This window comes from Belonocnema kinseyi, chromosome 9 (assembly GCF_010883055.1).
Source record: "Belonocnema kinseyi isolate 2016_QV_RU_SX_M_011 chromosome 9, B_treatae_v1, whole genome shotgun sequence".
NCBI classification, from domain to species: Eukaryota; Metazoa; Arthropoda; class Insecta; order Hymenoptera; family Cynipidae; genus Belonocnema; species Belonocnema kinseyi.
Window position 1 is genome coordinate 3,183,535 of NC_046665.1, and position 12,635 is coordinate 3,196,169.

The 12,635-nt window shown below is 33.6% G+C and overlaps 1 protein-coding gene across 5 annotated transcripts in view; it reads right to left on the reverse strand.

Annotated features, from left to right (window-relative positions):
* Window positions 1-12,635, reverse strand: part of LOC117180926 (acetylcholine receptor subunit beta-like 2) — a 562,005-nt gene that overhangs the window by 291,587 nt on the left and 257,783 nt on the right. For all 5 annotated transcript variants that reach the window (XM_033373559.1, XM_033373558.1, XM_033373561.1 and 2 more), the window contains one exon: window positions 4,846-4,955. In XM_033373559.1, the coding sequence (XP_033229450.1) occupies window positions 4,846-4,955 (110 nt within the window). The remainder of the gene's footprint in view (window positions 1-4,845; window positions 4,956-12,635) is intronic.

A 12,635-nucleotide genomic window follows, 5' to 3' on the forward strand; every position in this document is an offset into this window, starting at 1 on the left:
GAGGGAGCTCTTCTTAATATTTTGACACCAAAATCATGTCGATACACCTTACCGACTGCGAGTAAAGCCACCCACGCTTTAACTTGACAGACTGTATATGAACATATGAATAAGTTTTCACAAATAATTATAAGCTTATAAACAGACATGTGAAACATGAAAAGAGGTTAGATTTATGACATTACTATGACAGCCAAATTTTCTGAACTGCCCTTTGCATTACGGAATCCGCAAAGTTGGACCGACATAAATTAAAACATAAAAAAGAACCCATCCAAATATTTCAGGCACCTTTTATTTTTGAGATCTCCTTTCGGTAGGGAATCAACATCTCCTATATAAAATTAATCAAATGCTATGATTATTAAGCCCAGTAATATTTAATAAAACCAAAGATGGATTAACGGCAAGGGAATGATAATGTCACAATATATTACGTAACGCAATTTTTCAACATTTTTGCGCCTCCTCCTCCCTATTTAACGATATTTACTACTTTTTTTGTATTTTCCCACCATTCGTTTAACTGTAGGCTAGAGACCTCCATCCCACCCCACCCCTCGAAGCCCAAAACACGTTAAAAAATAAATTTTTGACCCTGATAGTTGCAAAAATATCGATGGTTAAATTGATGTTTTCAGCCATTTCCAAAGCTGTAAAAGTATTTACAGGATTTTTCAAAAGTTTTTCAAATAATTGAAGATTCTTAAAGATTTTGCCGAAGGCAATATATTGATAAGATATTTGCCTCAATTACAAGAGAACAGGTTTAAAAGATGAACATTAGGAACGAAGCACCGAAACTAAGGCAAATTCAGAGTGCAAAATAGGAAGGTCATAATCGAGACGGAACTGTATCGTCAGATTGGCCGACGATAGTGGAACACAGTGCATCCAGCGCAATGCAACGACGGAGATCGAGTTAATGAGAGACGGGTTGACCAGTATTAAGAATGGACTAGGAAATCTTATCGAAATCGTCAAATGGCTGGAGCGCGGTTTATCTCCTATTGTCTCACTACATGGCAGCCACTGAACGCGATTTTTTTGGGAGCGGTAGATGACCGAAAACTTGGAATTTGGTTAGAAGATTTGCTACAGATTATCGCGTCTGAGCCATTCGGAAGGTTAAAAGGGATGGTTCAGCATTACATGAAATACTCTGACATACATGATCAGTAAAATGGTTTAAAGGGCACTGAGTTGCTTCATTGTGAAAGAAGTAATTTTCATTGCCACAAAAGTCGCGTCGTTTCAAAGATTTAAGCGTGGGTTCGTCAGCTGAACTTTTATGGAGGAGCTTAATTTCCTTTGTTTCATTTTGAATTCGTTTTTAAATTTTTTAACAAATTAAAATATATTATTTGTTTTAATAACTTGGTCATTATTTTTCGAGCTAGAAGCCTCTAATGATTGTTTTCTCACTTGCATCTATAGTCCTTCTCTAAAGTTAAACATAAGGGCTTTTTCGAAACGATTCTTAGAAGCTCGGGTTACATGTTCTCGGCGAATAGCGTCTGAACTGTAGAAATCGGAATTTGGCGAAGAAAACTGTACATGATCCTGCAAGGGAACCTACACCGACTCACTCTTAAGAGTGCCAACTCACTAGCAAAACCTCGATGAGTAGTTTGTATGCAGATTCATGTATAGGATCCTGAAAAAGTCCCTGTACATGAACCCAAACCTCAATTCACTCTGCAAAGGAACCTATACAGGATCATTAATATGTGAGCTTGCATACAGATTCCTTTGCAGGATCATGCGAAGCTGTGGCCAGAAAAATTCAACGGAAGGGGAAAAATACAGAAAAATATAATATAGGGGGGATATGCAGCACATATAAAAGTATATGTATATTACGTATATGTTACAAAAAATTCGAGGGGGGAGTCAAACACGGCTCACCTAGCCCTGGCTATGGTTTTGAGATTATGCAGTTAGGGCTGAAAAAGGATTCAGTAATTGTCACGTCACCATTGAACAGAAAGTTTCGAATACTTTTCAGTGCAAGCTTTCCTTCTGGGTTAACAGCTTTTCGGCTATGGAATCGTCCATGTTGCACCACCATAAATTGACCACCAATTGAGACCACCAATTGAGATCGATAAGATACAATATTATTAATATCTCAATCGTTCCGAATCGCGTTTCTTAATTGTGCCAAAATGCTTGGCAACGATTGAGCATTTTGCATTTCCAACTGTTCCTAATCGGGTACTTGGAATTTGCCACCTAATGGCAGCACTTTTGTCTGGCGGGAATTATTTAGACAGTTTTTTGGAATTAAAGTATAATTTTATTATTTAAAAATATCAAGCTGTTATTGATTGAAAAAAATTAAACAATTAAAAATAAATATTAGAGATCAAATTTTCGTTTTCAGAAAGAGGTTTCAATTTTTATTGATTCGGAATTATTAACACATAAATGTATGTTATAATAAAAAAATTTTTTTTTATTAATTCTACTTTCTAAATTTTTAGTTTATTGAAATATAAGTACTCAAAATGATGGACAAAATTAATTCTAAATTGAACAGTGAATTTACTTTAATGTCGGTGATATTATATTCGGTAATCATTAGATTATGATTTCCCCTTTACCACTAATGATTGACGTAAAACCAACTTTTTATATTATTCGCAAGGTAGCCACTAAAATCGAAGCCAAATTCTGGAATCATTTTCTGGTTAAAATTTGTTTACACTAGTCAATAAAATTCAATTTTTAAGCTTTTGAAGCTGCAAATGTTGTTATTTAAAGTATTTAAGACTAAAATGCAAATTAAACCAATTGCAGTGGAAGTTTTCTGATCACTAAGCGTTCTAAATATTTAATTAAAATATTTCAAACAGCGATTTCGAGTTCTAACGTCCATTAATATATGTAAAAATGACAAGCTTCTAGAAACTTTTTTATGAATAAAGCATTTGAAATTGCACAATATGGATTCAGAAGCCTTGAACTATATTTAATTTAAAATTATACCATGTGAAATTTAAGTATGAAAAATATACATTTTCAATCTTGTTTTTATTTGATTTAAATGAGTAAAAATGCGGTCTTCAAAAATAGCATTTTAAAATTCGGATTTCTAAACTGCTTACATTTAAACTTAATAATTTCTTAATTTTAGCATTTTAAACTCAAAGTTTAAAATAATTCGTAAATTAAAAATTAAACCCTTATTCTTTGATATGCTAAAATGTCGTAAAACGTCCATACGGTTACATAAGATTTGAAGAAATTATGAGAAGGACAACTGGATATAAAGACAAAAAATAAACCTTTTTTCAGACTATTACATAAAAAATTTGACCAAAATTACAGAAATATGTGGCTATTGATAATAATGTTTCAGGAAGTAGAGAATATAAAAAATGTACGTGCTTATAGATGGAAAACCATTTGTTTTTATGAATTCCGCACGTATTCAATTTAATTGTCAACCTAATGAAACCTAAATGAATCTTATACTATAACATTATTAATTTCAAACCTTTAAAATAGAAATATTTGCAAAGCAAATTACTTGAAATATTCAAAATTTAATATTTGAAATATTTAAAACTAGAATTTTCAAGAATTTAAAATCAAACTTATTTATAAATTCAAAATTTTTATATTGCAAGAAACTTAAAAGGATTGGATTAGTTTTTCTACTAAAAATTTAATGAGTTACCTATAATTTATTTAGTTTGAGTTTTAAAATGTTGACGCCATCCTAACTTCTATAATGTTTCCAATCGTTTTCAATTGGGTTACCCTTATTCTGAGTTAGGGGTTGAGTTTTCACTGCAGCATTTTGATTTTGCAATTTATTATTCACAAGCGGTTTTTAATTCAGGCAAACAAATAAATTTTAAGAATATGAATTTAAAAGGAAGTAAATAAATTGTTCACAATAATATACCGGCTAAATCAAACTACCTACTTGACAATCATACTACATCACTTCACATCGTTAAACGGTATGATTTTTACATGCTGTTAATCTATATACTTTTAACTTTTTATTCGGTATACCGCCTAAACATTATATTTTTTTGTACTTAAAACTATTGTTAAATTACTACAAATTTAATATCCAACCAATAAACACGTGCGCGTCATGTTTGTTACAAATGAAAACTGCAGAGGGCGTATTGCAAGCAAAAGCGTTTACTCAAATCAATCCGATTGGGAACGATTGACACAATTAGCAACAATTTAAACCGATTCAACTTTTGATCACTCTTAATCGTTATTAATCGTGTCCAATCGATTATTTCCAGGAGGGCGCCTGAGGTTTTCTTACTATAGGCATGATTTATGCTGAATTTACCCCAGTGGGCATAAAGTTTGGCGATGTCTTTACGACATCGTTACGACAACTTTACGATATCCTATGCCCATGTCGTAAAGGTGCCGTTACGATATCGTAAATAAGTCGTATGATTTGACGATGTCTTTACGATATCGCAAAGACACTGAAACGACATGGACATAGGATGTCGTAAAGATGTCGTTACGATATCGCAAAGACACCGAACCGACATGGAACCGAACATACATTTTACCTATCTCTTACGGTTTACGAGATCATTGCTGAAAATAACAATAACGGAAGGCCCCCCTCACGTCACAGGGAAAGTTCCCAAGCGTCGGACATTTTACATGTTTTGGAACGTTCCAAGAACCTTCCGTACTATTAGGGTTACTGAAATAAAATTCACAGAATATTTTCAGGGATTCTTAGCAAATAAAAAAACAAAGATTATGTAAGAATGATAGAAAAAATAATTTACTAAAAATATATGAATATCGAAAATAGTAGTGTCATTGAGTATTACGGGTACTTACTTATTATACAATACAATGTCTGGCAGCCAAATATTTTCCGAGGGAACATAGAGCATATCAACTCCACCGTACTCAGAAGGTTCCCATCTCAATTTATAATCGAACCATTTCTGAAAAAAAGAACATAATAATGTACCTTGATATCCAAAATTGTGACGTTCCTTTTAAGTCAAGTTATAAAAAACTTGCATTGTCTTCGAGATTATGCGTTTCTCGAGTAATAAAAGTGAATGAGAAAAAAAAGACTGAAAAACGTGAACTGCATATTAAAACGTACCACACCATTGTTATATATACACACACGCTAGGGTAGTCCTTATTTACTCTTGGTGAATTTTGTGCTTTTAATTTTCTTTGGTGTCAACCCCTATTTCGTTTATATTACCAAAAACATTATCACCAAATTTGAGTAAAATCAGTTAATATTAGCATGTGACCCAAAGCACTTTAAGTTTTTTTGTGCAATTAACATGGAAAAGAGTGCCGTCAAATTTCAAAATCAGTTTTTTTATATTTCATCGGAATCATTTTGTTCTGTACAACGCAGGAAAAAAGTCCATTCACTTGCATTTGAATGGGTTTTGAGGTCTTCTGAATAGCGTATCTGTCACTGGAATTACAGATACCTGCCCATAGGTTAGAGTGAGTTTCAAATGAGAACCCTGAATTCGATCTTTTAATTTACGTTTATAAACTATTGTTATTACTGAAAGTGATTAGTAAATAAGTAACAATCTGTAGGTTATATTTAACTTCAAATTTACCTGATATCAACCTTAAATTCACAAAAACTATCACTCTCATTTTATTTTATAGAAATTACCTATAAACAAATGCAGGTATTAAATATCTAAAAATTTGGATGGTGGTGATGCAAATGGATATGAGAGAATTGCAGAGTTCGTTTCTAACACGTCGAAACCCTGCAGCCATTAACATGTGAATTGAATAAATATAATGTCACTGACGCTTAATTCAGTATAAATCTTATAATTCTTGCACAAAATAATATATTTAAAACCATTTTAAAAATAGAATTACAACTAAGTAATCATTACATTCAGCGATAAATTTTCGCATGAATTATAATATATAACAATATTAAATTAAATTAATTTAATTTTCGTTAAATCAGAATTGTCCTAATCAAATGTATTACTTCATACTTCTCATGCGAAAGAATTAATTCTTTAAACATAACCTGGGTGACATAAAATTGACAGCTTCACGCTTATTGAAAATTTCTGTGTGTGCATAGTATTTTTGCTATTCGTTGTTATCTTTTAGGAACTCCATTTCAAATTGTATCTCAACCCATTCATGTGCACATAAATGAATCGTAGAATGTCCATAAGATTTATTTCATGTTAGTCAATCTCATTCAACTCTATTCACTAAGCATTTTAACGAATGTGGAATGGTAGATTTAAAGCACAGCGCTCAGGTGACCGATAACCAGTAAAGCCAACCAATTGCATTTTAATTATTTCAATCTGCAAATGACAGATACGCAATTCAAACCGACTCGATTTTCATCGGTTCTTTTTTCCAGGGATTTATGATCTTTAGACTATGTTAAAAAAATATATCTACATGCAAATTTTATTCTTCCAAAATTAGAAAATCTCGGATCCCTAAATGTAAAACAAAATTACAATTTCTACCATTAAATTCTTACATGAGGTAGATTTATTTATTAGAAAGCACTTGAGCACAATTAAGATTAAATTTTTTTTTAATTCGTCATTTTCTATGCTTTTCGTTCAAAGATCTTCAAATTTTAAAGAAAAATTAATTGTAATGTTACAAAGTGTACAGATAGATTTTTAAATTTTCTCTAAAGTTAAAATGGTGCCTCATTACTATTTTTAAAAGTTACAAATTTTTTTAATTTAAACAAAATATAAAGTAGATTGTCGGACAGAATTTCGTGATTCTCAAAACCACTTGCTTGGAAAGTTCGTAAAGCTGCGCTGTACTGGGAATGTTGTCTCTTGATGAAATTTGAAAACTTTGAACCAAATAGTCAAAACCCTACCGATAGAAAATTTTAGAATATTCTCTGGTGAAAAAGCGTTCCCCGTTTCAAGCTATCTGCAGGATCGATATTAATGATTTCATCTCTAAAAGTAGTGTGAGAGATTTTAGTGCTTTATAGTGATGCGACGGTCATATAATGGTCTTATTGTGTTCTTTACGTACCAGAGGGGCAAAGTTATTTACAGTAGTTGGTTCTTCCCAACTCGACTTCCTCTTTCAATTTTTCTACAAATTATTACCGCTTTTTTTAATTCGTGAATTTTCTCATTATCCATATTTTATAATTATAGCTTATGTACTAATATGCTATTTTTAAGTTGAATTAAATTCATTCAAATTTGATAAATTTAGACAAAAAATTAGATATCTGAAGTAATCGAAACCCGTTGATTCCGAATTATTATGTTTTAGGCTGTTAACTTTGAAATGTAAACATCTATTTCTAAATCCAAATCCGAAAGCTTAACAAAGGACCCTTAGTGAGTGTTGGCTAATCTATTGAGATAGGCTCTCTGCTTGTTATTTATGATTGAATTCTTATTAAATTTCAAAAAGGACATTTAACAGATTTCAGACCATTTAAACGAGCTACCTCGATCTTTAAAAATATCTACCTGTGTGTCTGCGGAGAATATTCTCTTACATATTTTGTTTAAATTTGTAAAATTTAGGTGCGAATTTAGGTGCAAATTTTAGGTGCGGCAAATTTTCGATGGCAGCAAAAAAATCGCGTTATATATTGCAGCTCTTTCGAAAAAAGTTTTCAACCAAGAACGTGTATAATAAAGACTGGAAACTGGAATGGAGGGGGTAGCACGAGAATGAGATCCCATGTCGTGTCAAAGCCGTCCGCTACGCGTGGTTACTGCGCATCAGGCAGTAAACACAACACTGACTTCTCTCTCGTTTGAGAGAAGGACAGCCCGATGCGTTTTTCAGAAAGATTGAAAAAAGGATGAACCGTTACCCTCGAAACCTCGATAACAAGTACACATTCAGGAGGTAAATTTATTTGATCAATTATGAATAAGTTGCATTTTGTCGTTTCGACTTTATGTCTTATATTCCAACGTGCTTTTTCCGCAGAAAGTGAGAAAATGAGTATTTGTGTTTGACCTCCACAAGTTAGTTAAGTAAGTGACAAAGAGTTTTATATACATGCAGTGTTACAACACAATCATAAATTTACAGGTATAAATTTAAAAATCAGATTAGCGAATAAGAGCGGCATTTTTCATTTTGCCCAGGGCAGAAAATTCCTAAAACCAGCTCTGTGTAAAATAGAAGGTATCCAAAAATCATTTAGCAACTTCTTTTATCCCAGCCTAGTTCATATTTTCATTGTTTATTGTAAGTGGCCATTGATTCGGTCCTGAAATGTCAAAATAGAGCGAGAAATTTATATCAGTCCAATATTCACTGTTGGCAAGAAGAGTTTCGCGTTGCTTAAAGTCAAGTCCTGAAACTAGATGAGTTCGCTGGCGAGTACTAAAAACAAGTGCATGACATTAATTGAATACCATTTTTATGAAAAAAAATTCTGATAAAAAGTCATGAAAAAAATTAAGACGCAGGTCATAGAAGAGGATATTTTTGTGAAATATCGAATCTTTGTAAATGAAAATTACACTTAATTTTGAATTATATGGAACAAGGTTATATATTTTCTGAAGCAAGATTTATCACCGAAGTTAACAAAAAAGGTAACTTTGATTGAAGAACTAAATATAAAGAATTCAAGAGCTTAAAAAAAAAGAATAGTTTTGCGGAATTGATATTCTTAAAGACGATTATGTATTAAATCTTGTTAATTGTAAGGAGAACTCCTGGCGGAACGAATGAACGGAAACGATACGCTACAACGTACCCTTAGATTATCCACATATTATCCCTTCCGTATCATGCAACAAAAACTAAAAAAAATTGTAAGATGAACCTTTAATTTATTGCAATTCGGAAATATGTTAAATTTTCCAACAGAAGATCACGGAAGAATTTCAATAGTCTTTTTGCAGCGTTAAAAAATAATGTACATATAATACCTGCCATTATCATAGGCTAAAGGCGAATTCAAGCACATCTTCTTTCAGAAGAAGCATACTACTTAAGCGAATACGAGTGCGTTTGGAGTCAACTTCAGCAGGGTACGCTGTATCACATACCCTTTCCGTTCATTTAGTCTGCCAGGGTCATAAAGGCCGATTCAGGCTAGCCAATGAAAGCGCTCGCTAAAGCCACGAGGCCTCTCAGCTGTTTCTCGAGCTTGCTACACGTCACTCTCGTCACTTTAATCTATGAACCGCGCATGCGTGAGAATGCCAATCGTGTAAGCTGAATCGGCGCAGTGTGAGCTGCACCGGTCAACCGAGAACCGGCGAACCGCAACCGAGAACGGCTAGTCTGAACTGGCTTTCAGGCCGGCAGAGAGAAGAAGGTAAATGTAATATTAGTGCAGGTAACGGATATGCAGATGTTACCATGTGACAGTTGTGTTTAAAATAAATAGTTGCAATATGAATATCTGACTCCAAAAGATATTACTACAATCACAATCAAAAGGGTTAATAAATTACCACAAAAAATAAACTGAACAATTTGACTTTTATCGAGGGGCTATAAACTTTGAAATCGAAAGCTGAAATTCTTCGTGAGGTCTTAACAAAATCACGTAAAACTATGAAGGTCATGAGCTCGTAACGTTCAATTCGTTGTAGCCATGACGAAAGCATTAAACCTATACTTGAAGTTGTAAGAATAAGGAAAGAGTCGTCATACAAAAGTGCGAGTCAGCAAAGATTAACGTAGCATCGTTCGAAGTCAGTCTTGAGTCGGTACGAAGTCAGAACGAAGTCGACTGTCATCGCTTGAATTCAAGTTCAAAAACTAATTAATTTTAAAAATAGAGCCAAACGAATTGACGGAAGTAAGATTGAAGTCACACGACATTGTTCAAATAACGTAACATTGACTTTATTTGATTTTCAAGTGGATAGCCCCTCGACTTTTATTCAATAAAGTGAATATTGCACGTTTACCGTCAATACGTGTGATCGACGCGTTAGCCGGATGACAAGTGCTACAGGAAAGCGAGCCAACGTGGGAACTAGGAGTAGGGAAATGCTAGAGTGAAACTTACTCGTATAAGGAATAATTACAATGTGCTTTCCCAGATCAAAATCTGCGTCGCATTTTACTCTCATGACGTGCCTGCACGAATGCTGCGTTCTCGACACACCGTGCGTGATGGGAACTTGAATACGAGTACAAATAGTCACAAAGTACTCGCACACGTGACATCCTGAATTTCGAGCACAATGAGATGACAATGCATGCCTGAATTACTACGATTTTTTATTATAAGTTCACAGTATAAATAAACAAATTTAAACTATTCTTATCGAGTAACATTATTAATATTAATAATGCATACCCTACCGAAAGAAATCTCTGACTTTTCTTTAGCGAAATAGCTTGGCCCATTTGAGTCTATAAACAAAGTCGATTTGAAACAAAATAGTCTCGGAGATAATTTGAGAGATTTGGGTCCTTTTCAATATCCTTTTAGTGGTCGTTTTAAGAGTGGTGTGACGGTAATAAAATGTTCCTTTTGTATTCGTCACGTACCGGGCGGGAAGAGTTATTTACAATTGTTGGTCGTGGCTAATCCGCTCTCCCTTTTTAAATTTCTCTTCAAATTATTAACACTTTTTTTTAATTGATAAATTTTCTCATTATACTTATTTATAATTATAACTTATATACTGATATACAATTTTCTAGTTGAATTAAAAAATGTTGTCTTTTTTGGCGTATCTCATTCCATTAAGAGAAACGTTCTATTAATTCCAATTTTAAGCATTAAAAAAAAAGTTAGATATCTGAAGTCATCGAAATCCATAGATTCCGAATTATTATGTTTTAGGCAGTTAACTATGAAATTAAAAAAATCTACTTCTAAATTTTAATCCGAAAGCTTAACAAAGGACCCTTGAGTGTCGGCTACTCTATTGAGATAGCCTCTCTGCTTGTTATTTATGATCGTATTCTTATTTCAATTTCGGAAAGCATATTTTAAAGCGTTTAGACCATTTAAACGAGATTCCTGGACCTTTAAAAATATCTACCTGAGTGCCTGCGGAGAATTTCTTTGAGATTCTTTGACCTAAAGAATTTTTAGTATATACTTTAAGATTCTTTTCGGTAGGGTATGACAACTATTTTTTAGTATCTTTCTAAAAATATTTTTTCATTAACTCACGTAGTGTGAAAAAATATGTTGGAAATTAGTTTTTATTTTTCAATATCTATTTATTAAAATATTGAAATCAAAATGAAACAAAATTATAGATTTTATGCATTCATTATATAGTTTTACTTTGAATTTTTTCTCCAGTCACCAACGCCATGTTGATCTAACCTCAGCACCAGCCGCCAACGGACCGAACCCCTCAGCCCCATACCAACCTTGCACTTCACAAATAGCGGTCAACATCGAGCGTCTTTTCCACTTGCCAGGGTCGAATTATCGGGGTTTTAATGGTGCCGAGGGATACTTCTAGAGAATTTCAACAATTTAACTGAATTCGAATTTATAGAAGAAATTCCAGCAGTGATAGGAGAACGCAGAATTCTGTGTATTTTTAGGTTGACAAATGGTGCTACATAACCTATAAATACACAAGAATCATTAGTGCGAATGCCAGAGATATCCGCGTGTCCCATCACTGGATTCCAGTGATTATTTGTTATTCAGCGTCAAGTTCAAATAGTATTTATCGAGTTATCATTTTCATACCTTGAACGTAGTGTAAAAATCATTTTATTCGCTTTACGTGCTCGCATTTTACCCGCACACTTGCGAAACATATACGACCGCATGGAAGACATCTGCGTTGTGACATGAACTCACATAATGCGGTCTTACCCGCACGCGTGCGACCCATAATGCTTGCACTATGCCCCCTTTTTGTTAACTGGGTGGTAGACAAGATCCCTACTGCCCTATAGTATAGTCTTCAAAAGGCAGGCTGTGGTCACTAATATAGGCAACCGTGAAGACACATACTTTGATCCTGTTTTGCGGGCTCGTTAGATAGCTCTGAAGTACTTTCCCCCGCTATACGTCGCTCAGGGGCCAAGTTTGATCTATCTCTCTTACTCCTTCGTTGTTTTCCGAACATCAGCACATGTGAAACCTAACCCATTAAGAACTGTTTGAGAGCTGATATCTAATTTGTTGTCATCATTTTCGACCTGGTGATTATCGTTGCAGTACACAGCTGAACACTAAAAGAGGGAGCGGTACCTTCGGTATTATCACCATAAAAACAGAGTAATATTTTGAGAAAGGTACCTGCAGATAAGAAAATCGATGTCGAAAATGATTACAAAATTTAAATGAAAACTGCTTTTAAACATACTTCCATCATCTTTCGTTTTTCCTTAGAACATGTTTTTACGAAAAAAGTAATAGAAAAACAAGCAGAAATATGTAACTAATTATTCCGGTAATTACGAGGGTAGTTCAATAAGTCCTTAGAATGACCAACACATGGCGCGCGAATCGCTCCAAATCATCTGTTTTCAGTCAGCACCACTTCCGACTAGATATATGGTGCAGTCACAGTCCACATCTTCTGAGTTTACCAGTTTTTATAACCAACTGAAAAAAAAATTGTTCGTTAAGAAAAATGGAAAAAAACGAGTTCAGAGCGGTAATCAAACATTTTCATTTAAAGGGTTTAACTCCA